The sequence below is a fragment of the Eimeria necatrix genome, genomic scaffold (assembly GCF_000499385.1).
Source record: "Eimeria necatrix Houghton genomic scaffold, Enh_scaff30, whole genome shotgun sequence".
Lineage (NCBI taxonomy): Eukaryota > Apicomplexa > Conoidasida > Eucoccidiorida > Eimeriidae > Eimeria > Eimeria necatrix.
Genome location: NW_013653541.1, coordinates 86,846 through 113,802, shown reverse-complemented (window position 1 = coordinate 113,802; position 26,957 = coordinate 86,846). Strand labels below are relative to the sequence as shown.

Here is a 26,957-nt window from a genome sequence, read left to right as displayed (position 1 = left end):
ACTGAAGTCCTGCTAACTTGCGTGAGAGCACTCCATGCACGCCTTACCTGTTATGTGACTATGATACTGTTGAAAGGATATGAAACTCAACGTAGATTCCTTAACTAAAGCTGGAAACTGCTGGGTTTTGTGCTCTACGGATCCAATTGTTAATTCAGAGGGCCCTTAATGCCCATGTTTGGATGTCGTTTCTTGGTTTGGTGTAAATGCAGTTCATTCTGTCCTGTCCTCTTGGCCAAAAGAAATTATATTCACGAGCACAAAAGGGTTGGCCGCATAGCCGCTTCAACATCTGCCTAACATTAGCAGAAAACTCCAGCCCTCCAAGGGAAGCATGAAGAGGTAACGCCTGACTGCTAGCGCGGTGCCTAAAATAAAGGCTGTGGTGCTCATATAGCTGCATCGCCTCGACAAGCTTCACTGGGCTTCAGTTATCGTAAACCTAAGGGGGCTGCTGCCACTTAGTTGCCGGTGGCGTCGCGTGGCAACCCTTGCTGTGCAGCTGCTTCCCCAGCAGCCCTAGTGGCATGAAGAGCTGCGATTTCTGCTTCCTCGTCGCGAGTGTGCATTAGCTCAACCTCTGCATCTGTGTCTTCTGAAGAGATCTCAAACGGCGCTCCTAATTGAGGTGGCGCTTGGTGACGGACTTTGGCTACTGGGTGGCTTTCAGAAGTACTGCTGGAATTGCAGGATCCTGGAGTTCCACCTAGACTACTTATAGTAGCCGGGGCAGCTGAGTAGCATCTGGGGTCCGTAGCTCTACAGACTGCCTGGGCAGGAAGGACACGTTCTTCTGCAAGCCACTGTGGAACAGGAGTCGATTCATCTGGGTCTCGGCTGCTGCTGCGCCCTGTGGGCCCTCCTTCACTTGGAGGTGGCACAACTGCGTCTCCGGGGGGTCTTGCCGGTATGCGACGGCTCAAATCAACCATTTCTTGGTAGTTGGTCACACTACAATCACTTCGGTTTCCTATCCTGCTCCTGCGTTTTTTGTGAGACCGAACGGAAGAGCCATAGTTGCTGCCCTCCACAGAAGACATGCACGATGAGCCAGTGTGCATGCACAGACGGGCCCTGGCGACGGCAGCTAATTCGTTCATCGGCACGCCGGCCAATTTTAAGGCTTGCATAGCTTCTGCTCTTTCCCGCTGCCGACGATGTGCACGGCCTCGACAGCGGAAAAGCCAGCATAAAACCACAACAAGAGTGGCGGCGAGGACGAGAATAGTGAACACGATAAAACCAAGAATGCCTTCTCGACTGAACATTTGCTGCAGGATCTTTTGAAAGCCTCCAACTCCCTCCCTGAGATCAGGAGTTATGGCCCGAGAGCACCTGAAGGGAAGAGCAGGCCAACTGCCTTCAGAACACACCAGGCGATGCGACCTCCTCTGCGGATAGTAGCCTCGGCTGCACGACACTTCACGTTCGTCTCCTTGGTGCTGTCCCTCTCCTGTTACGATGTAGGCATCACCAAGGTGCTGAAATGCAGGGCAGAGCCTATGGCAGCTAAAGGCAGGCCTTTCCAGCTTCCACTCGCCATCAGTGCACTTGAGCCAAGAGCCTTCCAGCCCGCGCCCAGCCGCGTATCCATCAGCACAGCTCACATAAAGAGCATTTCCATGAGGAGCACTTTGTGTCTTGCCGCTGGGAGGTGCTCCATAACGGGCCAGTCGCTCTGTGCTTGCTTGCAAATGACGAATTGATGAGTCTTGTCGGCTGAACGTGTATGCTCCTTTAGGGTGTAGTGCTGCATCTGGGGGATTCGTGCAAGTGCGTCGGCAATCGAGGCCATTCTCTAGAACCCACTTGCCATTGTCGCAAACAGCTCGGTCTGAGTCTGCATCGTATCCTCTTATTGCGGAGAAACCGGGACCGCATGTAACGAGTACCGCCTCAGGCTCGCCTTTGTCTGACAATTGTGGTTTTTCAAGAACTGTGTATCGGGGAGCCAGGGATGTAAACGAAGCTTCACTACAAGGCTCAGACGGAATCATAAGCGGCAGCTCCTGAAGCCCCTCATCTCCCCTCCTTGGAGGAGACGGCCCAAGGCCTGCAGCGGGCGAGGTTACTTGCTCCTCTTGCAAAGAATCTGGGACATATTCCACATCAAGGAGGCCATTTCCTGCATCCATGTAGGCGGAAAGTGATACAAGGCCCAGCTGTCGCAACGCGGCGGCTTCCACATCTTTTACCAAAGCCTGAAGTACAGGTCGCATGCACAGATCTTATAGATGCCGTTCAGGTTGTCACTGCATTGCAGCGTGCCGCTGCATTGTGAAGGTATTGGTGATACACACAACGTTAGATGCAGTTATTTGGATAATGGGAGGCGCTTCTCCCAAAAAGCGAATGCGCATTCATAAAAGAAAAGTGCTGACAGGATTTGCAGATTCTCCGCTACCGAGAAATACACAATCAGCGAAAAGTGCAGTTCTTACTGGTTGTTGGAAGAGCTTTGCAACTCTGACTGCGTGCTCCCTTCCAGCGTCAAGGATGAGCTCCAAAGTGACGCCTCGTGGATCTGCCCTAGCGAAATGTCGAGCTACGTCCCTCTCCACAAGCCCTACCCTTCTTGTGAGGGCTGTACTGAGAGCTCTGAAAATCTCATCAACTTTTCCTGCATCCGTTAAAGTGACGTGAGAATTGAGTCCAACAACACGTAGCTCAACATGGAGCAGTGGCCTAGGCTCACCAAGGCTGCATGTTCGATCTGCTGAAGCTCCACAGACTTGTTCTGCAAAGGCTACAGTCCTTCGAGCTTTCCAAGAAATCTCTCCTAGCGGATGCGCGGCCTCAGCAGCTGCCACAGCTCCTAAAATATCAAGGCCCATCCCTAGGCAGCAGCCACTCCCGCCCAGTCCCCTAGCTGTCTCGTACTGCTTGAAGCATTTGGTTCCACACTCAAAATCTGGGTGGTAAAGGCTGCACGTGGGCTCCACAAGGGATGAGACGGCGGCATGCAGTTGAGCAAACATTGATGAAGGGAGACAATCCTTACCGTCCCACCCACAGGCTTCATTAAAGCACTCAGGGTCGCACTGACCATCCTGTGCGCACAAAGCAGATACAAAATGCCTCTCATCTGCGAACAACTAGCGTTGAGGAGCAGACATTTTGCGTAATGACTCACCTGGAGGAAGGAATGGGGACACTGGCAGTCAGGAAGCGGCAGCTCTAGCCCCTGGGCAGCAACTTTGTGTGGGTTAGCAGCTCTGTATCTGTCAAAGAAGTGTCTCCCACAGAAATCTCCCCTTTCGTTCCTAACACAGTAGAACCGCCCATAGGCTCTCATAACGGAGCCCAGCAGAGAGTGCCATGGGTCTCTGTGCCTTTCTCCGTATGCCTCGACTATCGCACCAACCGCTCCAGTAAGCGGCACGAAACAGCGGCTAGCACAGGGCTCCAAAAGTAGAGACGGGGTTCTTATAGGGCTTTCTTGGGCAAGAAGGACGAGAGTCTGTTGACAGTAGTCGTTCTCGACTTTAGTGCACACTAGGTTAAGCCCCTCTTCAAGCGTGTCAGTCAGAGGTCCCCGGAACCTCGACAAGCTACCTAGTCGCCTTCTGGGGGCTCCGTTGGTGCTCGAGAGGCCTCTTTGCCGCTGCAATCTAGTGTTTGTCTCAATGTGATGCTGCAAACCACTGAACACAGCAGCGGCGGAGGCTGCTGCCTGCAGTTGATGCTGCACCCTCTCGCGAGCGTCTACGAGGCGGCGATTATGTTGGTAGAACCCCTTTCTGGCTTCACTAGAGTCTATTGCCGCTCTATTGTGTAGACGCCGAGCTGTTACGGCTGCGGGGAGCCTTCGAGAGGTTCCAGGAACATGGGGTGACGAAACGAACAAGTCCTCTGGCGTTGCTTCCTCCGATGGTACATAAAGAAGCTGCCAAGCTGTTTGGAGCAATGTCATATTATCGAGGTATCTCAGGTTGCTTCTAAAGCAGCTAGTTTCCCCGCAAATTTCATCAAGCTGACTTGATGTTCTGGAACCCAAGGCGCGAAGATCTGCCGCCTCCAGTGCCTCTTCAACTGCGGCGAAGCAGTATTTGCCGGGGTCATCAATAGGGTCCCTGTAGCACCATGCCTCAGCTACGGCCTCTACAGCTTGCACAAGGTTGCATGCGGCCCCAACGCGCTGTTTATGAGCGTCCACGCGGGCAAGAAAAGAGGCCCAGCAATACCGTCCCTCCACGGGCTTCTCGCAGAAGGCAGCCACCGTTTCTTGTGACATTCGCCGACCGTAGAGCAAGGCGCCGCATGGTCCGTCAAGAAGAAGCTGCGCAGTTCCAGAGGAGCGGGAGATTCGGGTAGCATCTACAAGTGCTGTATATTCGCAACTGGCGATATAAAACGCATTAGCCCGTACAAAAAGCATCCATTTCAACGTATCAGCAGCATGTACTTTCGCAGCAACCAGGATCATGTAGAATTCGAAGCCAAATAGGAAATCCCCGGTCACGTGCAGGCTGACAGCATGCATTAACATACCTGAAGCTCTTCTTGAAGGCCGCAGCAGCTGTTGGCGTCAGCTCTGTAGCTTAGCGGGTCAAAGCATGCGCCACGAAGGCTGCTGACACCGGGTGGGAGGGGCAGGAGCACTGGAGCCTCTTCTCCGAATGAGTAATCCACTATGGCATATAAAGGGGGACCCGGCCTTTTCCCTTCCCTGTCAGGAAGCTGAGGCAGCTCTAGAGATTGAGACGAAGGTATGGGGAGCCCAGCTGCTGCAAAAATAGCCTTGGAATGTGAAGCGGGGGAGTATGAACCAAATCCGCCGTCCCATAAGGCTGCAGGTAGCTTCCTTTGTTCTACGCCTTCAATGGCAAACGCAAAAGGGCGGGTCGTGAGCGCAGTAGCAGCTGAGACAAGGGATTTGTCCGTAGGATCTACCAGGGTCACTCCCCGCTGTATAAACTGTTGCTTCAATGCCGCAAGGAACCGCTCGGGAAGGTCATCTGTCAGCATGCTTGAAAATGGCACAGCTGTTCGAGTCCACACAACCCCAGCGTCGATAAGCAATGGTAGAGAAGACAGCGGAGAGCCCGAAACAGCCTGAAGGCGACGACGGCTATCTATAGAGGCAAGGAAAGACAGCTCGCACGAAAAAGAAGTTCGACTGCTTTAGTGGCAGAAGAGATGAACGAAAGGCACGAATACGGGCAAGCTTAGCATGATAGTTTCAATCTTTTTGGAGCTGAATGACAGGGGGATAGTCTGTGCCAAGATGCAGCGTAAAACAGAATCAATCGGTAGGGGCTTTTGTAATTCCACAATTTTTTTGAACCTACCACAAGCCCCGCACGTTTTCCTACATGCGTCCTTGACCTTTGCTTCCTTTGGAAGCCAGCTTGGAAGCTGCTTTTTCTGGGCTGCAGCCAGGTCGTGTAGTTTAGAGTCGCAGAACGCTTCCATCATAGAACAGCTGTAACCCATTTCGGCAACACGAGGGTCATCCTCACAAACTAAAGACGCTCTACCGCCACCATCCCGCCGATCAAGGCCAACTGCCAGCAGCCGCAGCTCGTCTGGCGGCTGCACTCTCAGCGCCGAGGAGAATGCAGCAAACAAAGCAGGGACAGCTCCGTACTGTAGGTCCTGCGACAGAGGTAACGTCCCCCGCACATAGCAGCAGCAACAGCCGCCCTTATAATAGCCACGCGGCCTCCACTCGCGTAAAAATTGGAGAGATATGAAGGGCTGCAGCTTGTGCAGTGCAGAAGAAAGACACTTTTCTTTTTGTGGGAGACGGCCATTACCGTCCGTGCCCATTGTCAACATTCGTCTCGCGGGAAGATCATACTGGAGGTTTGACATGCAAAAGCTCTAAATTCATGGAGTCTTATGGCTGGAAATTTTTGTCTGTGGCACCCAAATATGACTCTATTTCATACAGCATCTGCGTGAGCTTGAGCGCGCTTACTCCTGCATTCCTTATGAACGCTTTGATGTACTGGACATTGACAGCTCTGGTTTCGCATCGGAGTTTGGGCTTGCTGAACGTTCCATCCTGGCAGATGATTTCTTCTCCGTTTCTTCCAGCCACGCGCACGAAATCTGCACGGCACGACAGCCGACGGGTAGCACCGTGAGCGGTGCCTCTTCCTTCCTGGATAACGCCATCACCTAGGGCCTTGAGGGGGGAGGGATCGCAGGGAGCGCAGGGCCTGCAACGACCGCCACAGTCAATGCCCTCTTCATCTCCATTCTGGAAGCCATCAAAACAAGTGGGGACGTCAATACAGCCTCCGCAATCAAGCATGCATGCATCCCGCACGGTGGTGCTCGGAGGGACCCCAGGGGGAAGCGGGTCGTCGCTGAGATCTGCCAGCTTGGCATTGCAGCCAAGTGGAGATGCCTTAACGAGAAGATTGCAACTGAGTCCAGCCCGCTCAACCATTGGATTGTTACTGCATTTTCTTCTCCTTCCAGCGGTGTCTGCTGTTCCTCCAACCCCTAGAGGGTCTCCACAAAGCCCGCATGTTTTTGGGCAGAAGTCTTTGATCATGTCGTGGCGGTGCAGATGGCTAGGCAGCGACAAGGACTGAGGCAGCAGCTCGCCGAGAGTTGTTTCGCATCCCTTACTTGCAAAGTCCAGAAGCATTGCACAAGAATAACCCAACTGCGGCAGGCGGCCATCGTCAAAGCAGTGAGTAGCAGCTGCTGCGCCGCCTGTTGTGGCTGTTCCTTCCGTTTCATTAGACCCAGGAAACAAGGGAGGGCAGGCGTTGCAGGATTTAAGACATGCATCCCGGACTCGCGTTGTAGGAGGGACCCCGGCTGGGAGAGCGTCTCCGCTGAGAGATGCTAGAAGAGCCTCGCAGCCTCCCCGACCCTCTGCTGCCGCAATGAGCATCTCGCACGAGTAGCCCATTTGTTTCACCATTGGATTGTCAACACATTGTTGAGCTGGGCAAGCTCCACAGGTGTACGGACAAGCATCTCGGAGAGTTGCTCCCTTTGGAACTTCGGGAGGCAGTGGCGTACTGGAAAGTGATTCTAATTCTACAGAGCAGTCCCCGTTTAAGAAATCCTTGATCTGTCGGCAGGTGTAGCCTGAAGGGGGAAAGGAGTCTTTCAGCAGTTGTGCCTGCCTTAATATGGTCAACAGCCTCACTAAAGAGGAGACAGACCCAAGAGTTTGGCTTGGTGTCCCGTACGGACAAAACAAGATTCTGGTGTATCAGCGGGGCATACCTGTCTCTTGCTCCACGAGTTTGTTGTCGCAGCAGCCGCCAAGGCAACTCGGCTCCTCGTCCACATGGGGCCGCAGGCGCATTAGTACTGACTCTGCGAGACATGGAAGGCAAAGTACAGTAAAGGACAGGTAATGCGCTACAGCTGGCCCTCAGGAAGCGGTGTGAGAGCGAAGGGTTTTGGATATTGTTTTTGCACACCCGAATACACCATGTGAAAGCCCTTAGCCCTCGCTCCTGATATATCCTTCTGGTTCATTGAAGAGCTCAGTTTTCTAAGACCCCGCCGATCTGCTGCAGCTGCCCGGAGTATTGCTGCTGCTTCTTCCCTGCTTCACTTACCTTCACAGTAATCACATGTATGGGGACACGCGTCGGCAAGTGTAATATCTGATGGCGTTCCCTGAGGCCAATGCTTCTCCTCAAGTAAGGAAGAAAGGGGGGCGGAACAGCCGCCCAGGTCCTGGGACTGTGCAAGGGCCAACAACAGTTTGCAGGACGAGCCAGCCTCTCCGACAAACTCAAAGTCCGTACATGCAGCGCCAGGACTTCTTGAGGGCCGCTGCAATCTCGTCGGGTCTGCGACCAGACATACAGATCAGCAGCGAGAAATGAAGATGAAGACTCTGCTTTCGAATCCTCCATAGGCTTTTGTCCCCAGAAAGCGGGAGATGCTACTCAGTATGAACCTGCTCAATGCAAGTTTATAAATTGGAACATTAACTGCTCGGCTTCGCAGCCACTACACCAGATGCGCAAAACAGGCTGTCGTGAGCGAGAGGAAAGGCCCACGCTACTCAGTAAGACCGTAGCGCATCTTACACACCACGAACACTCAACACGCCGGAGACAATGGAACTTCCAAAAGCCGGAGAGATTGAAGAAAACCTTGAAGACAGAAAGTAAGCTAAGACCACGAGGCCGCATTGTATACCGCTTACACTGCCGGCGTACCATCGCATGCATTGCACGTCTTAGGGCAGGCATCCTTAACCCTTGTCTGTTGTGGGATCCCTGGCGGCAGCGTTTGGTCGGGCTTGAGATCTATGAGTCTTGCTTCACAGCCTTCCCCTTCCTCTTCAGCCACTGCCAACAACAGTTTGCAGCTGTAACCCATCTCTGCCACCATCGGATCGTCTTGGCAAGATTGTGAGTCTGCTGCGCGAGCTCCAGGGCGCCGCAATCTATCAGGGTCTAGAAGGACAAACCAGAGAGGTTAAAAGCAAATCGTCCCAGTGTTTTAACACCACTTTCATTACCTGTTTTGTGAACAAAGCTATTTATACACTACGAAAACAATAGGGAACTGCAAAGGCAAACAGCCATTTGCTTGGGCAATTTTGGGTCATTCATCCTGCTTTCCAGTGAGAGGAACTCCAAGTGTCAGTAATATCTCCCTACCATTGCAGGCTCTACAGGTCTTTGGACAGGCATCTTTGACTCTTGTAATGGGAGGCACTCCAGGTGGAAGGGCTTCGTCAGGGTTTAAGTCTTGCAGGCGGGCGTTGCAGCCGTCCGGTGTATCTTGTGCGACAGCATAGAGGACCTTACAAGTGAAACCCATGGCTTTGACTTGAGGGTCATCTTCACAGGCTATAGCGGGGTCTTGTTCGTCGTCTTCCTGCTCCTGTTCATGGGGCTTGACTGGTTCTACGGTCACGAATGTTTCTTCCTCGTCACCCTCGGTGGCTTCCCTCTCTATCTCGGGATCAACGATCACCGGACCTTCGGAACTGCAGTCTCCTCTGTCAAACTGGCAGGAAGCAACGTTGCAGGCTTTGTCACAGTGCTTGTTACCAAGAAACCACAGAGGGCAGCCTCGAGCGCACTGCTTGCAGAGGCCACAGGTCTGGGGACAGGCAAGAGCCAGCGTTGCATCCGGCGGCAAGAAAGAAGGGAGATCAACCCCCGCGTCAGTCAACAGGAAGTCGCATTTAAGCATCTTCTTGAGAGCCTCGCATGTTTTACCAGACTTCTCCTGAACTTCTTTCTGGTCCTCGCACACCATCTCCACTCCAGCGACCATGGTTACTGGGACTGCTGGTGTCACAGCCTCCTCTTCGTCCGAATTTTCAGGCGCCAGCTGCTGGGCCTCAATCTCCATGCGCGTTTCTTCATCAATACATTTAAATGAGGCACGTTGGGTTCTACTAGTGCCTTCTGTCCCAGAACGGCCCACCTCCCAGCTGTCCGTACATCCGACAGCGGCATCTCCCCTAGCAGTTTCCGCTGCGCACTCCCCGCTAGTTGCTGCTGCTGTGAGACCAGAGTTTGGGGCTCCTGTGTTGGGATCGGATTGTGTAATGCGCCAAATGAGCTGCTTTTTAAGTCTGTTTCCTTTCGGAGGCGCTTCCTGGGCCCAGAGGAAATGGGCTGTAGGGCTCAGTGTGTCCTGCAGGAACCTAGGCATGCTGCCGTTCGGGTCTCCCCTAAGGTAAACACCATTAAAAACAGCAGCATCTCCTGTGAAGCCGCTGACCAAAATAAAGGGACACGGATCTGGGGAGCACGCAGGGAGCAATAAGGCATCTTCTTCGTCTCTCTTTAAAGCCAGGTCGGGCGGCTCAAGCGTGAATTCCCCTTTGCCTGAACAAATGACCGCCAGGCGCCTTAGAGAAGAGAAAGGAGACAGCCGCATGTCCGGGTCAGCGCAGCTGGCAATTAGGGTCTGTCCCTTCGTCATCATGGAAGTAGCGGGCTCTAACCTAAGCCCTGTAGGCAGCTGGCCGAGTGCACAGTCACCCCCGCAGTCTCCCAAGTCCATTTGACACGCTTCATTGTTGCAGGGCTCATCACAGTGTCTGTTTCCAAGGTCTCTAAGCTGACAACCGGGCGAGCATTCGGCGCAAACGCCGCATGTCTTGGGGCAAGCGTCGCTTACCCGCACCTCAGGGGGCACGTCCTCAGGGAATACCTGGTTGTTTTCCTCGGCTAGCTCCTGCAGCCGTCGATGACATCCCATGGCGAGCAGCACCTTACACTCCACTCCAGTCAGCAGAGGCACGTCAGGGCTGTCGTCGCAGGGGACACCGGGGCAGCGGTGAAGGGCACAGCCGCGGCGCTGCTGCAGCTCAGGGCAGTCGGCACCGTGGCCAGTGCGAGGAGACAGAACACGTCGTTCTCGAGTGTGAATGCCACCCCCGCATTCCTTGCTGCAGGGACCCCACTCGCTCCACTCAGACACTTTGCAGTCAGAGCCGAAGCAACTGAACTCGGCGCAAGGCTCAAACTCCTCCAGAGATCCGCAGGGCTCGCCTCCGTTCACAGGGGTTTCGAGCACCTGCACAAATGGGAGAGGTAACATTTGCTGCTCAGGAAACAAGGCCCATGTGGAGACGAAGAATTATCAAATGTCCCTTTCTGGCGCCGCCAAAGCATAGTAGACAATGAACATTTTTACCGGCTGCGTCAGTTTTAAAGTCATGTCGTCTGCCTTTTAAGGTGCTAGGGAGTTCCACGAGTGCTTTTACTTCCCACCTCTCTGCGCCTTTGCTTGTAGCCGCCTCCGCATGTGGCGCTGCAGTGCCCCCATTCAGACCAGCTGCTAAGGAGACAATCCTTTATACAAGGTGTATCCAAGGCACAGTCCGCTGTCTGTTCTGTTTCTGTGCACGGCTCTCCCCCGAACTGTTCGTTTGAGAGGATTCGTCGCGTTCTTCGCTGATGTCCCACGTCGCAGTCTCCCACGCACTCTCCCCAGTCCGTCCATGGGGTGTATGCGCAGTCCACAGGGCACGGAATATCTGCGTTGCATCCCCTTTGTACTTCTTCCAACGGAGGACAGAGGCCCCTCGCGAGGGCTGGGGGATCGCGTAGGATTTCCCTGTAGCGACGCCGTGTTGTTTCGCTGCCATCTGGCGGGAGACAAGGCGATGAGCACTCGCTCCACTCGCTCCATTCGCTCACTGGGCAGTTGGCCTCACAAGGTTGCAAGTTGCAAGCCTCTGCGTCTTCCTTGCTGCCGCTACAGGGCCTACCTCCCCCGATCTCAAATGCCTCCACGCTCCTGAAGCGCTGTCGAGTGCCGCCCCCACAAAGAGCTGAGCATTCTGACCACTCACTCCAGTTACCTAACACACAGTCCGAAGGGCATGGGCCAGCAGGGGAAAAGCAAACCGCCTCTTCGCGTGTGTGGCCGCAGGATAACCCGGGAGGATCTACTGATGCAGCTGAGAGGATTCGCCGGGATCGGTATATCTTTCCCTCTCCACAAACAGCAGAGCACGCTGACCATTCACTCCAAGGGGACATCTCACAGTCCGTCGCTGCGACAACGAACAACCGCGACACAAAAGCGATGGCGTCACTTTATTCAAGCCAAAATTTTGTCAGCAGTAGTCTTGTGACTGGAGACAAGACAAGCAAAAGTGCTAGCCCCTTCCTGTCATTTTTGTTTTTGGTCAATATTTGGACAGCGTGTCTATGCTATGTTCTTAGTAGGCCATTCTGTGCTTATCTTGGTATATGCTCGTCTTTGTGCCTCTCCGTGCGACTGCCGCCGCAGCCGCTAAATGGGTTCACCTCAGTGGCCTATTCGCTACAGACTATTTCCCTCAACTCTGTAGTGCTGCTTACGACATGGATATGATCCGCATATCTGTGTCTCGGCCAGGTTTGGACAGTCTCGGCCTCCGTTGGCAGGCTGTCTGACCACCGATCGCTGCCGCTGTTGCTGGCCGCCGCCGCAAGTGGCGGTGCAGCTACTCCAGGCTCCCCAGGCAGTCACTTGGCAGTCCAACGCTGCGATCACATAGGTAAAGAGGTATGAATCAAGAGAGGCGCAGTTATAGCAACAGATACGGGAGAGTTACGGTTGCTCTACTGGTGATGCAGGGAACCTGAACTACGCAGGGTATTGCATGTAATGGCGAATGTCTAGTTGGGTTGAGGGAGTGCACAGAGAGATCTTCTAACTTTATCTTCCCTCCAGGTGATTGTGTGTTGTGTGTTTTATGGCAACTCATTATGTTCTTACGGCATGGGGGCCCTTGGCAGGCCTCGAACCTCTCTGAGTCAGGGCACAGGTGCTGTAGGACTCTGCCACTTGCATCTTTGGGGAATGCAAGGACCACACGAGTAGAACGCCGCCTACCGGGCCCGCAGGTGGCATCACAAGGCCCGTAAGCTGACCACTCCCCCCAAACACAGTCCGTCACTGCTTGTCCTTCCAAGGCCTCACAGGGAGTGGTGGCACAAGGCCCCTCCTCAGCCAAATCTCCGCACGCTTTGCCGTTCCCCTGGGGTACGCGCGTTATTTCGCGGGTACGACGGCGAATGCCTCCTCCGCAGGGCCTGCTACACGCAGACCACTGAGACCAGGCCCCAACTTGGCAGTCCACATCGCAACGAAACCCAAGAGAAGAGCAAAGCACAGACTCTGTCAGGCTCGCGGGGCTCGGGCAATCGGGGGCCTCCAGCAGCACCACTCGGCTGCGTGTTGTGGTAGGGTTGGTGTTTCCAGCCTGCTAACAGACAGCAACCATACACGCCACGTCTTTAGTTCCCTAACTCCACTTGTGTCTAATTTCTACAAGGGGTACCAGAGGCTTGTCCATGAGCATCATCTTCACCGTCAAGTGAATTTATCTTCATCATCTCATCTTGTTTTTGTTGAGACTAGAATTCTTTCCTGCATGTCCTTGCGCCCTTTCACCACTATCTTTCACGTGCAGAAAGGATTATGCAGTTCATCATATTTGCGGCTGCAGGTGGTGATGCTAGCCTTCACCGTGCCACGAGGCTTCATATGCAAGCAACGGCAGTGAGTTTGTGCAGCCTTTTTCACAATGCTACAGCGCAAAAATAGAGTCTTGTGACCACAGCAGCCCACCTGCATGCACAGGGCTCCACAGGAGGCCCATTCTGTCCAGTCGCTGAGTATACACTTGGGCGGGCAATGCCCGCCGCAGGGCCGCATCTCCTCAAGAGCTCCGCAGGGACTCCCTGTTTCTGAGGGGGCTTGCAAGACCTGGCGGGTCCTTCGTTGCTCTCCCAAACCACAGGGATGCGAGCATTCCCCCCACGACGACCACTCACTAAGGAGGCAGTCAACCCTGCAGGGGCCTCGGTCACAGGGTCTGAGCTGATCAAGAGGAGGACAAGGGTCGCCAGCCCCCTTGGGTGCCTTCAGCACCTCGCGTATTCTCCGCTGTGTCCCCACCCCACAGAGGACGTTGCAGGGCGTCCAGGCGCTCCATTCAGAGGCGACGCAGTCAACAGCTAAATTGCAAAAATGCAGAAGACACGCCCAGCCAAACAATCCTCAAGGCAACAGCCAGCGGCATTAGCACAAAGCAAACGAGGCAGCAGAAGCTATGCGGTGGTTGAAGGCAGTCGGAGACAGTTATGTACGGAAGGGCATGCCAAACAGTAGAAGATGCAAGACTATATTGCGAGACTTGAGCGCTACACAATGATTGCGGGTGATAGCCACCAGCCGCTTAAATCTATTATTTGCCGCTGTTTGGACACATCGCCTCGTAGAGGCAAACGGCCTCAAAATGAGCTTAGACTCAACAAATCTCTTCTATAGAGGGGCAGACGGGAAAAAAGTCGGCCTTCGAACTGAGCTCTCACCGCAGTCGTGTAAATTGCATGGGGCGGTCTGCGTGCTGGGCGGACAGTCCGTATCTGCCTCCAGAGCCTCCACTGTACGGGTTCTGGTCTTGGTGCCGCCCTCACAAGGCTTGCTGCACTCGCTCCATTCTCCCCAGTCTCCCAAGTTGCAGCCGCCGTCACACGAAAATGTATTACAGCTTCTCGTCTCCAGCAGCTCTGGGCACCTTTGGCCCTCCGCTACAGGGGCTGACAAGACGCTACGCTGCCGCGTCTGCTTTCCTCCTCCGCAGGGAGCCCCGCATGCAGACCACTCCGTCCACTCGCTTACCGCGCAGTCGGAAGAGCAAGAGGCGAGGTAGCAGCGGCGCTCCTGTTGCAGCGCGGGGCACTCTTGGCCTGTAATGTGAAAAGAGGAGCACGGTTGCAACGGATGCTTCTGCATGCAAGCACTATTTCTATTGAACAGTCTACAGTGCCTCAATCTGGGTAGACTATTACAGCGAGTCCCTTCGGGAGCCCCTATTTAGCCAAGTTTTAGTCAGACTGAATGAGAGAGGCGTAGTAGCGGAGATGCTAAAGGAAAACAAGTGTGGGCCTCGCCTTCCTCATCAGGCTCCTTTAAAACTGGACGCTCCCGGACACTGATGCCTGGTCCACATGACTGGGAGCAAGCCGACCACTCCGTCCATGCACCCACTTGACAGTGACTAGGACAAGGCACGTTAGCGTTGCAGCCTTGCCGCGTTTCCTGCATAATGGGGAAAAATCAAACACGCAGGTCGAAGATATCTAAAAGGCGCGAAAATGCTAGGAGAAATCTACAAACAATAAGGCTCGAGCACACTAATAGGCACGAGCGCATGACAATGCGCGTGGGCGATGCGTGCGAACGGCGGGAAGCAAAGCTCCACTGTCCTGCGTGGTACGAACCAAATCGCACTCAATACAGTCAGTAGGCCTCCACAAAACTCCAACTGCTTAACGATTAGGAATGCTAGTGCAGGCAGGCCTTAAAGACCAAATGCAGCCTCCCTCTTGATCAACAAATACAACGCAGAAACTGCATTCATTCCAGCCTATGATGCAGTGCAAGAACCATTTCATATATGTTGTTTTGAGGACACAGATCTTCTCTCTTTCGAAACCTATCCAGGTCCAGGATAATGCGTCTGTGGTGGGTTTTTCGTAGACAACCACCTGCCTGCCCCTGTCTCCGTGCGTCTACAGGCAATTTAAAGCTCGCTTTCATGTGACGTGTGAGGCTTTAGTTACAAATAGAGTGAGTCTGTGAATCATACGCACGTAGCTCTGGATGCTGTTTCAATGCCGTTTGCTAGTAAAATAAGCAGTGGACGCTGCCTCTTGCTGCTTATATTGCTGTTGTCGCTGCTCTTGCAGTATGTCTGCAGAGGAATATACGCCACTAAAAACTACAAGCATACCTCCAATTTGGGGCACGGCGCTCCTCCTTGCTTGGCTCTGCTCTTCACCTCCCTGCGCCTGCGCTCAGTGCCGGGTCCACCGCATGTGACACTGCAGGGGGACCACTCAGCCCAAGGCCCGACGACGCAATCTGCACTCCAGCAGTCTCCTCCGTCGAACTGACAGGCTGCGTTGTTGCAGACTTCATCGCAGAGGGTGTTGCCGAGAAACCAAAGAGCACATCCTGGGGCGCATTCTTCACAAAGGCCGCAGGTCATGGGGCAAGCGTCAGCCACCCTGCTGAAGGCAGGAATGTTTGCAGGGAGCCTTCCGTCTGGGGATATATCAATAAGACGTTTCTCGCACCCCAAGCGACCCCCAAGTGACCGCGCAATTAGCCGACACTTTACGCCGAAGTCCTCCACTCTTTCATCGTCTTCACAAATCAACCCGTTGCTTTCCAGCAAAGGTCGAGGGCTCCGAGAAACACCGGAGTCCAAAGGATCTGCCATTTCAAGAGAAAGAGCGCCTTGTGGCTGCTGCCGGCGGCGGCCGCCACCCCCGTCAGACCCCCCGGATGAACCAGTGCCCCCCTGCCGCTGAGAGAATAGACCCCCAATGCCTTGAAGCCGCCGCACTGCGAACTCAAATACTTCTGATTGGGTCAACATTTTCTCTGAAGCCTTCTTTTCCAAGGTCTGTCTGTCTCTTAATTTACTTTGCTGCTGCTGCTGCTGCAACTTGTGCTGCTCCTGTCGCTGCTGAGGCTGTGGAAGAACAGATATTGGGAAGGCCGGGGCCTCATGTCGTCTGCGATAGAAGTAGTCGGGGGCCTCGACAGTGAAATTGAGAAGACACCGGGGGTCCATTAGGGGGCAATCTGGCGTTTGCTCATTCCACTTCTCTGCATCTTTTGCTTGCGTGCAGAGGACGCAATAGGTGAAGACCAGCGATAGCCCTAGGAGTTTCAGAAGCTCCCAAAGCCTTCTGGGAGCTCCTGGGCGCTTGCTTTCCTTCAACATCCTGGAGATTGCCCAAGATGAAGCCCGATGAACTGCTGTATTGCTTTTCATTGAAATTGAGCGGGAGGTCTGAATGCCTTTCGATAAATCAAAGAGGGGCATGTCGGGCTTTGGCTCTAATTGTCTACCTCGGTTCTCCTCAAGAGGTTCTCGTGGTCCCTGCCCTAGTTCAGCATGGCTACAGGTACTTCCATCGGCTCTCTGGCGGCTTAGCATGGCCTTTCTGTTACCTTCTGGGGCGTTCGGGCCCGTGAGAGCCCCTGAGGAGGAAGGTGGAGGCTGTTTAGTCGTTTGGCCGAAGCAAAAGTGTTGAGGCAGAGAACGCCCGTGTTTGGGACCCTGACTCATGGCATCTGAAAAGATGGCTGAGTTTTGGCGACAAACAAAGCAGATATAGAAGCTTCAGTGCTACAGAGGCAGCACAAGCAATCGCCAGCAGCCCTGACAAAGCATTAAAGACACCGCAGCCTGCAGTGAGGCCACGCGTACATCCCCTTGCGCCGGTCGCCTATTTAGCTCGGGGCTCACTAACGCAGAAAACAGGCATCTAGGCTTTTAGAGGAAACAGAACCAACAAGCAATGAAAAGTTTGGATTCAGATGACAGGAGACATGACAGGAGACAGCTTGGCTGCTGAGACATTGGGGGCAAAGGGCCGGCTTGGTTGTCTTTTTTCAAGCTTTTGTCTGTGTCGAGACAAAATTCATAAAGCGAATGACAAAAGTTAGCTGCAGCTTGGCTGGAATACCACTAAGCTATATTGTAAAGAGCGGTACACGCATACAAGGGTCACTTTGCCGGCGTGAGGAAAACACTGCTGCACAGCCAGGGTGAAAACTTGTCAAAACCACGTTAAAACCAATTTGAAAGCCTGAAGAAGCCCCAAGGGGCCCAATGAATAGTCACAGGATACAGCACAGCGCTTAGCCACGCCCCACCGCCGCCGACTCAGCAGGCGAGCAACACACAAGCACGCCCCGTCTGGGGGGCTTCCAAGATGCGTTCAGGTGGAAAAGAGAAGCAAAAATCAAATACACATCGAAGACACAGAAGGGCGGCAGACTCTAGCAAGCTTTGCGGCTGCTGTGGGAGACACACAGGCGGCTCAGGTGGCAGCCAGTTACCAATTCCATATGCAGCAGCACGCTCCTCAGCTGAACGATCATAAATTATTATTAAAGACTTTGTTATGTAAATATATGTGTTATTTAAGGTCATCTGGTGAATTAAAACGGTGAGAAACATTGGAGTGTTTGGAAGAAAGAACTGCCCATGCCCCTGGCCCACGGCCGAGCACAGAGTCGGCAGAAGGTCGCGTGCCGCCGTGTAGAGCACAGGGTGGGACTGCACCAACTTGCAGGCCAAAATCTGAAGAGCCAAATAGAGCGAGACTATCTAAAATAACAACTACTCCTTTACAAAAACGGGCGCTGCGCTTCAGAAGGCCTGACGAGCAGGCGCGGCGTCTCCTTGACTGGCTCACTTGGAAGCTTTGCTTTCCACCGTATATGCCGTTCACCAATGGGAAATTACGTGCATTCGAAATTGATTCAAGTGATTGAAGAGTAGAGCCTCCCCAATTTCCCGCTTCTAGGAGTTCCAAGTGGCCTCACCGTCTGCCTAGTCTCCGCCCTGCAGAGGCAGGAGGGGACTGGTGCATTTTCGTTCCTTCCCGTCTGCTAAAAGGCGACTGCATAATAAGAGCAGCTATTACTGATCTTGAGGAGGCGTAAGAACACCGCAGCAAGTTACTGCATGCAGCCTCTGCAATCCGATTCCACGGGGGAAGTACCGAAAGTGTCGGCGTCGATTTGTTCTGCAAGGCAGCTTCAATTTCAGCGCAGTATAGTTTGAAGTGAATTGGGGGGAAAATTTGATGTGCATACTTTGCTTCACTTGAGTAGAAATTGTCTTCAGTGGGATGCTGAGACTCCCAGGTGCAGCTCACCTCACCATTTTCGTAGTATTAGTACGTATTCTTGTTGAATTATTCTTTTGTGGTTACCATTTTGTAAAGCAGCTTTAATTACTACATGTAATTTAATATGTTGCAGGAATTAATAAATATTTATCGGCTGTTTCCCCATTTGCAGTGAGACTGCGCTGAATCGCCTAGCAATGTCACAGCCATATTCCACAGAATAACAGCAGGATCATTCTTTCCTGAAGAATGATCCTGCTGTTATTCTGTGGAATATGGCTGTACTTTTAACGCGTCAACCTGCTAAGATTTGTCTTTGTTCTCTGCGCTGGGTTGATAAGACATTAGGCGCACTGGGTCTTTACACAAATTTTTAGATGAGATTGAGCTCCACATGGACCATAGCGCAGCTCGCTGATTGTAAGTGTGATGATGAAGCCAAATTTATTCTTGAACTGGTCCAGGTCTAGCTCAAACACCATGCCAAATCAACCCAGGGAAAGTCGGGGATTGTCGAAGGCAGCATGGAGCAGCTTAGAGCCGCACTGGCTGGCTGTAGCTAGAGCAGATTAGTTAGCAACTAGATATATCACTAAGGGAGTGTTAAAAAACCTCTGCATCCAACGGTCTGTGCGTTCTTGCCTCAATATCCACGTAGTGGCGTACATCAAACGCACTCCTGCGAATACACGTGGAACGCGGGAATATACGGACAATTAGAGCCAGCATATCGGATTAAATGTTTTGCAGAAAACTATTGCAAATACAGTGTAACTTCGAAACAACGTGAGAACAAAGAGCCACGGGAGAAGGAGAAGAGAACCGGAGGGGTGTGACCGCCCCGCCACCGACCCGAACACCATCAGCCCCAATGGGCCCCCAGCTCGAAAAAGGAAGAAAAACTGTCTAATTCTAATAGTCGTATATTATTTTTATTTTTTTGGCGATTTTGTTATAATTCCTTTGCCATTTCAAACCCCCCCACACCTCCCCGCCCACAGTCTCCTTGCGGCTGTGCGCCGATGGGCATCACCAACCTCCTGGTACTGTCTTCCTCTTTTCACCTGCTTAAACACATCAGCTTAAGTGCATAAATAACTTAGAGTGACACAGGATGGCAGAGGATATGTTAGCCATTCAAATGCACCGGAAAGGCATCCTAAACGTACGTAGCATGCAACGCGGAAATGAACACTGTCTGCTGCTTTGGTCACGCAGTTTCTCACTTCAACGAATTAGCTGCATCCATCAGTAGGAGTCCTCAGCGAAATACTTGCGTGTTTGCGTGCTCTGTTTCTTCTTCCTGTGGATTTCTTTGAGGCACTTCCAGGCTTCCTCTGCATTTTGTGTGCTATACTTGTTTCATTTCGCATTTGTTTCAATTCTCTTGTGTCTGCCTTTTTCGCTGCCTTAGCAATTTCTCAAGCCCATCACGTTTCCTGGCCATGTGGAAGAGTAAGTCCTCACTGGCCAGGCAGCAGCACATTTGTTCAATCCAATCCAAAATACCAAACAGTGAGCCTGGGCCTCGAGATATGCCCGTAGACCAGGAAAGCTAACCTTCTAGAAGCCCCCTAATCTCCGGCTTAAAATTGTAGGCTCTGAATTCAAAGCTCTCTGGTGGTCCTTTCTATCCGTGCAGCTGTAGGGGTCAGGTGGTCGGTGTCGACGCCATGTGCTGGATGCACAGAGGGGCCGCTGCGTGCGCTGTGGAGCTGGTAGAGGGAAAGGATACAGACAAGTATCGCCTGAACTCTCTTTATTTATCGCATCATGGCGTTCTTGCGCTCAACTGTTCCGTCTGTTGCCAAGCCCTGAATCTCTCTCGGTGGCCCCTTGGTTTTGCTCTAGCTGGATGTATATCGCATCCCCTCTACTTCTGCTTGTCTTTTCCTCCTTTTATTTTTCTCTTCTTGTTTAATTTTATGCCTTTTTTTTGTGATTCTGACATTCACTTGTTTGTGGCGTGTTTCCGTCCTTACATGTTTTTTGTATTTCTGCGCATTACGGACTGCCTCGGCACTTTCCGCCTAACATTTGTTCGTTTGCGTTGCGTCGACCTTTGCTCACGCCTTTTACTTCGGATTCAGGTTCCTTCGCTTTTTTATTTCAATGGTTTCTCTCCTTCGGTACTATGGCGTCACTCCACTGATTGGTCAGAACGAACATCTATTCTTATCTGTAGTTTATAAATATTGGAGTATAAAGTAGATATATTGATTTTCATTTACACTGTCACCTTGGCTGAATTATTTCGTGCATCTTCGTGTCTCTTTGTCCTGCGTTCTGTGTGCGTCTATCCCCCTTCGTCTTGACCTTTGGATGCTGTTTTTTTCTTCCATCATTGCGCTCTACGTCTTATGCATATCTCCTTCACTGGGCGTCTCTCTTTTCGTGCCTATCCTTAAGTATCTTTTTGCACTTATCTGTCAACGCCTCTCTTCCTCTCCCGCCTCATTCCCGCATGCAATTCCGCATTCTCTTTACTATGTTGCTGTCGGCTCGTGGTAAAAGGCGCCTTTATTCACTTGTGCTCCTCTTACTTCACAAAGTCGAGAGGAGACCTCCCGATTATGCATGGCCAAGGAAAAACGCACAGTGCTGTAGTCAATGGCAAATACACAGAGAGATTTGAGTGAAGTTTAGAAGAGGAAAGCACGCTAAAAGAGAATAACGGAGCACGCGCAGACAGACGGATATAGTTAAACGACTGCAGACGGGCAGGGGCAGAGGCAAACAGTCGCACTGGCGGGCACAGGTAAAGCAAGCTAAAACGGAGAAAAGCATGTATGAGCAGGCAGCAGAGAGCAACACAAAGTAAACAGTGACAAAGCGAGACAAAAAAGCGTTTAAGGCTGGCATATTTTTGCCTGCCATTTATTTTGCGTGTCAGACATCCTATTCTTAATACACTCTTTCCCATGCTTACCTTCTTCCCTATATATGTATCGTGTGCCTGTGCTCGTTCATCACTCGTTTATGAACTTTCGTTTGATTCTGATCACATCCGTTTCTTTTTTTGTTTGCTTTTTTGGCCCAAGTTTTCGATGGAAGTCGAATTGACGTCAAGTCTGGTGAAGACGAGAAGCGCCATCGGTAGGCGTTCTCTGTACTGTTGTTTTAGCCATACGAGGTCAGATTTTGTGCCTCTTTTACCTAACTGGGACTTCACCCATGCATTTTGTAGTCTACGATGTAGTAAGGTGTCCGTGTGTACGCGGGTATGCTTGTAATGAGACAAATTGCCATCTATATTTGCATGCCAGAACGACAACCTGTTTGCGCGGCATGCCCAAATTGCGAATTAGACAAGTGCTAGCAAAAGATTAATTTAATGGATTCTTGGTAGGTACCACGAATAGGCTTCCTTTGCGTGTACAATGTAACATGTATGTGTGTTCTATACTGTCCTGGATTTTGATGATTCTGCGACTCAGTCGGAGAGAGGCGGCACGGCAAGAGGCCTTGGAGCTCTTGAGGCGCAGACAGCAAAATCAGCCCGTCGACTACAAGGCACTACTTGACCCTAAAATAACTTTGTCTCTCTCTTATTATCGTGTTCCTGTCTCCTTGCTGCCTTTGGCTCTTCTTATTGCCTTTTCTCGTCTCTTCCTTCCGTTCTTGCTGTCTATTTTTGCTTTCCCTGTCTCTTGGTGCTGCCTGCGCCATTTTGGTGCACTTTCTTGGCTCCCTTATTCATGACATCGCAGTCTTTTTCAGCTGTGTCTGTCTCTCTATGATGCCTTTGCCTCAACGTGCGGCTTCTGTGTCTTCCCTTCATCTCTGTTGCTGTCTGTAGTATCCATATCGTTCCGCCTTGCTGCTCTTCTACTGTCCCGTCGGCTCGATGGTCCTCTCTTTTTTGCCTGTCTTGGAGTGTCTGTATCATCTCGCTTTCTCGCATATCTACCTTGTCATCTCATTGTTGCCGCCTTTTCCTCTCTGTACTTTCCTAATCATTTTTTGACTTTGGGTATACGCAAAATGTATCTCTGCTTCATAAATCTCTTCCTATCTCTCATTGTTGCCCTTCCCGTTTTTGGCAGTGTCAACTGGTGCTCCGCAATGCCGCTTTGCTTCTTTGCTCTCCTTTTGCGCTCGTCTCGATTCTTGTGTGCGCTAACTATTAAGAATAGCTTTCAACATGCGCGGTAAACACATGGGTGCTCTTGAGTCTCTCGCTCAGCCCCCTGGTCTGTCTAGTCGGCTCCTTTTCCGCATCTTTCCCGTTTCATATTTCGCTTTGTTTCAGGAGCTGATGTCGAAGTGTTCGCAGAGTATTTCAATCACGCCGGCTATGGTGAGTCGTCTCCAAGTCATGTACTTTCTTTTCATTCCATGCCGACTGCAGAGCAATTGCAAAGACATATTAAATGTCTGTTCAAAAAGGGTTAATTTAAATACATGCATATCGGCAAGTACGCGTTCATCACAACCCAAATCATTAGTCTTCATGCGTGTTCTTAAGGAGCTGTCAGTATTTACCCGACGCTGGCACAACTCAAAGGACATGAAAGTCGCAGTGGTGGCGCATCTTCTCGAAATTGCGTGGTCCTTGTAGCTTGTTAGGCTACTTTTCGTAGATCATGTGCGACTGCGCAACCTTGCGATGTACATGAGATGCATGCGGAGCTGCAGGTGCATGTGCGCCAGATTGGGACGTGTGCACAGCTGTAGAAGCTGCGTTGGACGCTGGGCTGTATGTGCTAGTATAAAGGCGTGCTGTGCCACCATGGGCAAATGTTTGTGCTCCATATGGGGTGAATGGACATGGGGTTTATGCTCAACCACACAAATTCGTGCGAATGCATGTGCAGGTGGACAAGGTAATTGCTGCTTGCCGTGAGCTTGGGATCCGGTGCATTGTTGCTCCTTTTGAAGCAGATGCTCAGCTGGCATATTTGTCTCGCACAAATCAAATTGTACGTTTTCCCCGCACGTTTTTCCCCTGTATTATCTGTTATCCTCTCTTGAATGCCGCACGCAGTCGTGCAGTTTGCATGCTTGGGGCGTTTTATAATATTTAGTTTGCTTCCCTATATTGTTCTGTGTTTCTCGTTTTGCCCATAAAAATTTGCTTCCCGGTGTGGCAGAGGGAACGGTGAGCAGTTAAGCAGCAACAATTACAATATAAACAGCGACAATCAAAGAAACAGCATGTGTTTCTGTGTCGCAGCACAGCGCAATCTCTGAAGACAGCGACCTCTTGGCTTACGGCTGCAAAAGGGTGATGCTCAAGATGGACAAAGAGGGTAAATGCGAAGTGATTCGCCTTCCCTTCCTTCAGGACGAAAACGATAGTTGTATATTAGAACTGCAGAAACACCTCAACAAAACTGCCAAACAACAGGCAAGTGGAAACAGGCGAAAACATCTTCTGAAGCGCTTCTGCATACACTATAAGCAGTAGTTCATGTCTCTTTTCCACGTATGTAGTATGCATCCTTATCCATGTGCCACGTCCGCATGGTCTTCATGAACATTCCTGTATTCTTATTGACCAATATATCGTTTCATTTATAAGCCGTCCAATTCTGCCCTGACCTATCCGCTGCGTGGCCAAATTGTTCACAATATTTTATGCAGGAACTTCTTCGGACTCTGAAGAGTTTGACACACGAACGATTTGTGGCCATGTGCGTGTTGGGAGGCTGCGATTACACAAACAAGGTGCACATTAATGTAAGCGTCCAAACAATAGATAGGCCACACGTGCGAAACGCTGACTGCACGGTCAGTCAGAAGTCGCTGCATGCAAAAAGTGACCAAAATCATTATACTGCAATTTGCTTTCTACATTGTCACTTTGTAGTCGTGCAGCTGCTAGTTCGCCTTCTGTGGTGTCCGGTGAGATCGTATTTTACTTGGTAAATTGACTGGCTGCATCGATAGTTCATATCCTCAGGGAATGGGCATTGGCACCGCCTGCCGTTTAGTGACTCAGCTGCGTTCATTAGAGCGAGTCTTAGACTTTTTATGCCGCGACAAAAAGTGGTCCTCTAGATTTCCAGCTGTAAGCAACGCACAGAAGTTTCAACTGCTCACGTTTAACAGCTGTGAATTCCCTCACATGCTCGCTCATCCCAAGCCCTCCACCCGTGCGATTGTAGGGACACCCCAACTTCTTGCAGTCTAGGCAGTTCGGCTCTTGCTTGCACTTCAGGGCAAAGAAGAAGTCGTATCTGGTCACTTGGAGGCGGAGAAGACTTTCATGACTCACAAAGTCTTCGACCCGCAGACCAGGCGCGTTGTTTTAATTCGTTCTCACGCTACGCAGGTAAGCATTTGACGCCTATGCATGCCTTAGCCGTACCAAACAATATGCATCGGAGTGGTGGGCACACAGCAGGCTACGTGCAAGCACATAAAAGACTATTCTGGCGGATGGGTGCCTGCGGTCTGACAAAGGGCAAGTAGCCAAACCACACTACCATACCAATTCATGTTTTGGAGACAAGCATCCCTTTCACGCCTGTGTCGGTCTCCATGTTAAATACAGATGTTGAACTCATATTTTTGCTTTTTAATGCGAGCACAGCTTTATAAAGAAGTGCATTTGCAAGCGCGTGCGCATTTGTGCGCTTGCTAGTGAATGCAGTTAAGTGTTTAGCAGAGCTTTCATGCCTCCACTGAAGCATGTGTTTACTTTTGCATGCGTATTTGCGCGTAAATTTATTAGGGAGAGGCGGCCATTGGCTTGGACACGTCCTTCGAGGAAGAGGATGAAAAGGCTATCGAAATGGCCACAGGCATCATAGACCCGAGGACTGGAGCGCCAAGAAACACAGCGGTAAGCGGCAGCAAGATGAGCAGAAGCGGCTGTAACACTGACAACAACGGGTGCACTTTTAGTTGGCAATAGCAGCAGTCGCAGTGGCGGATGTAGCAGAACTCGAAACGCTAGCTGCTCTTTCCACAGCAGGTGCTAAGAAGTCGTAAATATCCAGCTAATGTCAGGCAAATAGGAAAACGTTGGTACATCTCCAGGACGCATCCACCTCATAAAGTCCGCGCATGCATTTGTACAAATATCCGCCTGGGTTATTCGTTTTGTTGCAGTTGTCCCCTGCCGAGTGCGCGTTGATCCGCGACTGTCAGGAAAAAGCTTTTAATGGACTAGAGGCAAGGCAGCTAAAGGCTCAAATCGAAGCAAAACAATATGCAGCAGCAGCTTCTGCTGCTGCTGCGGAGATCGCACAATCAGGAGCCGGGGAAGCATTTGGGGGTCCCCTACGAGCTCTTAAGGAAACAGAGGAAAAGCAACAGACTAAAGCAGAACGACATAAACAACCTTGCGTCACTGTTCGCATCGCGAGGCGTCTTGATGCTGCTGCTGATCTTGTTGCCCCTACTACAGCTCCGCCGGCACCACCGCTGCAAAAGGAGGAGCCTAATGCAGCGGCAGCAGTTTCTGCTGCAGACACTGCAGCTGCAGTGTATGCACTTGAAGCTTTCGCTGCCTCCTCAACGTTACCAGTCAGCAACGTCAGCGTCAGAAGCAGCAGCAGCAATAAGCAGCTGAGAGCAGACGAGAGCGTGAAGACAGCAAAGCGCCTAATGCAGGATATGAAGCACCAGGGGTTCCACATGCCCGCTGCTGCTGCTGCTGCTGCTGCATGCGTATTTAGCTCAACAGCGGGAAGCCAGTTGCTGAAACAATCAGAGACAGACGCTGCACAACTGGGCTGCAGAGACACTGCGGGAGTGGTGGATTCTGCAACAAAGACAGCCATCGCCACTGTATCCGACTGCAGCCTATCTCAGTTTGCATTCCAACAAAAACAGAAAAGAGACGGAGAAATACACACAAGTAAGGTTCCAGTCCTCACTGGGCGCAGAGAACTCATCACGAAGACCAAGTTCGCACACAGAACCAAACTCGTCTACGCACACAAACTAAAAGAAATGCCGTTTCCCAACCTGAACTCAACTATAGCAGCGGCAACAGAGAGGAACGCGACAGCAGATGGAACTAGTGGGTCGGAAGCAACAAGTGCGTTAGAAGGATCAGGTGCAGCCATGGGAGCAGCAGCACGAACAACAGAAACAGTGGCAGACGTAGCAGGTGCAGTAGGATCTGCCTGTTGGGCGCCAGTCATCCCTACTGCAATTTGGGCTGAGCGCACAGGCACGAGCCCCCCGATGAAGCGTCGGTCGTCAGCAGCATTTTTGAAGGCGGACGACAGGGACGGTTCTTCTGTGTTTTCTAATTTTAAATTTAATGCCGAAAAAATAACTGACAACAGACAGAAGAAACGAGCAACGCATGCCTTTGGCTGACTGATTCCTTTACTTTTTCTCTACAGGGGCATGGTCTCACAGTTCGTGCTACATACCCTGCATTAGGGACACCGCGAGCAATACTAGTACTACAGTGAATTCGCTCCTAAGATATATAGGAGCAAACTACACCAGCCCGGGTTCCACCATCCCACGCATTGAGGGTGACCCGGGCCAAAGTGGCAGTCACCACATCTTAAAATAGTCTTGAAGTTTAAATCAAATTAAACCGGCGCCTTCTTCATTTAGCAAAGGCAAGAAGGAGGGCCCGCAAGAAGGGAGGCCACAAAGGGCCAAGCGCAGCTCCTAGGAATTCCCCGCATGCTTTGCAGCAGCAGCCCACTGTTGTTGTCAACACAGTTTCCAGTGGGGTGTTATTGTGTAGCAACAGCAGCAGAGCCATAAGCGTACCTCAACAGACTCTGTATGCTCTCGTTTTGCCACAGAGAACCCTTAGTGTCCCGCGGTAGCGGCAGCAGCTGGTGTTGCCGTTGTGATATCTGCTGTCATGGCTTGGCGCGATTTGCCGCTACAATTGCAATTTCTGCTATTCCTAGT

General features: G+C 51.6%; 2 protein-coding genes across 2 annotated transcripts; one reads left to right on the top strand and one right to left on the bottom strand.

Annotated features, from left to right (window-relative positions):
* Positions 1-461: 461 nt before the first annotated feature.
* ENH_00041900 (thrombospondin type 1 domain-containing protein, putative) lies at positions 462-16,198 on the bottom strand (the record flags this gene model as incomplete). The annotated part of the gene is made up of 17 exons (XM_013580760.1): positions 462-2,201; positions 2,442-3,050; positions 3,134-4,279; positions 4,492-5,075; positions 5,292-5,598; positions 5,924-7,056; positions 7,198-7,290; positions 7,539-7,775; positions 8,151-8,390; positions 8,598-10,476; positions 10,674-11,461; positions 11,772-11,936; positions 12,172-12,658; positions 13,027-13,415; positions 13,773-14,150; positions 14,340-14,502; positions 15,197-16,198. 17 exons carry the CDS (start codon positions 16,196-16,198, stop codon positions 462-464), a joined length of 11,340 nt encoding a protein of 3,779 aa, XP_013436214.1.
* A 6,726-nt stretch (positions 16,199-22,924) lies between these two features.
* On the top strand, positions 22,925-26,399 carry ENH_00041890 (exonuclease, putative; the record flags this gene model as incomplete). Its single annotated transcript, XM_013580759.1, has 6 exons — positions 22,925-23,041; positions 23,296-23,382; positions 23,706-23,801; positions 24,283-24,396; positions 24,799-24,909; positions 25,179-26,399. 6 exons carry the CDS (start codon positions 22,925-22,927, stop codon positions 26,397-26,399), a joined length of 1,746 nt encoding a protein of 581 aa, XP_013436213.1.
* Positions 26,400-26,957: the final 558 nt, after the last annotated feature.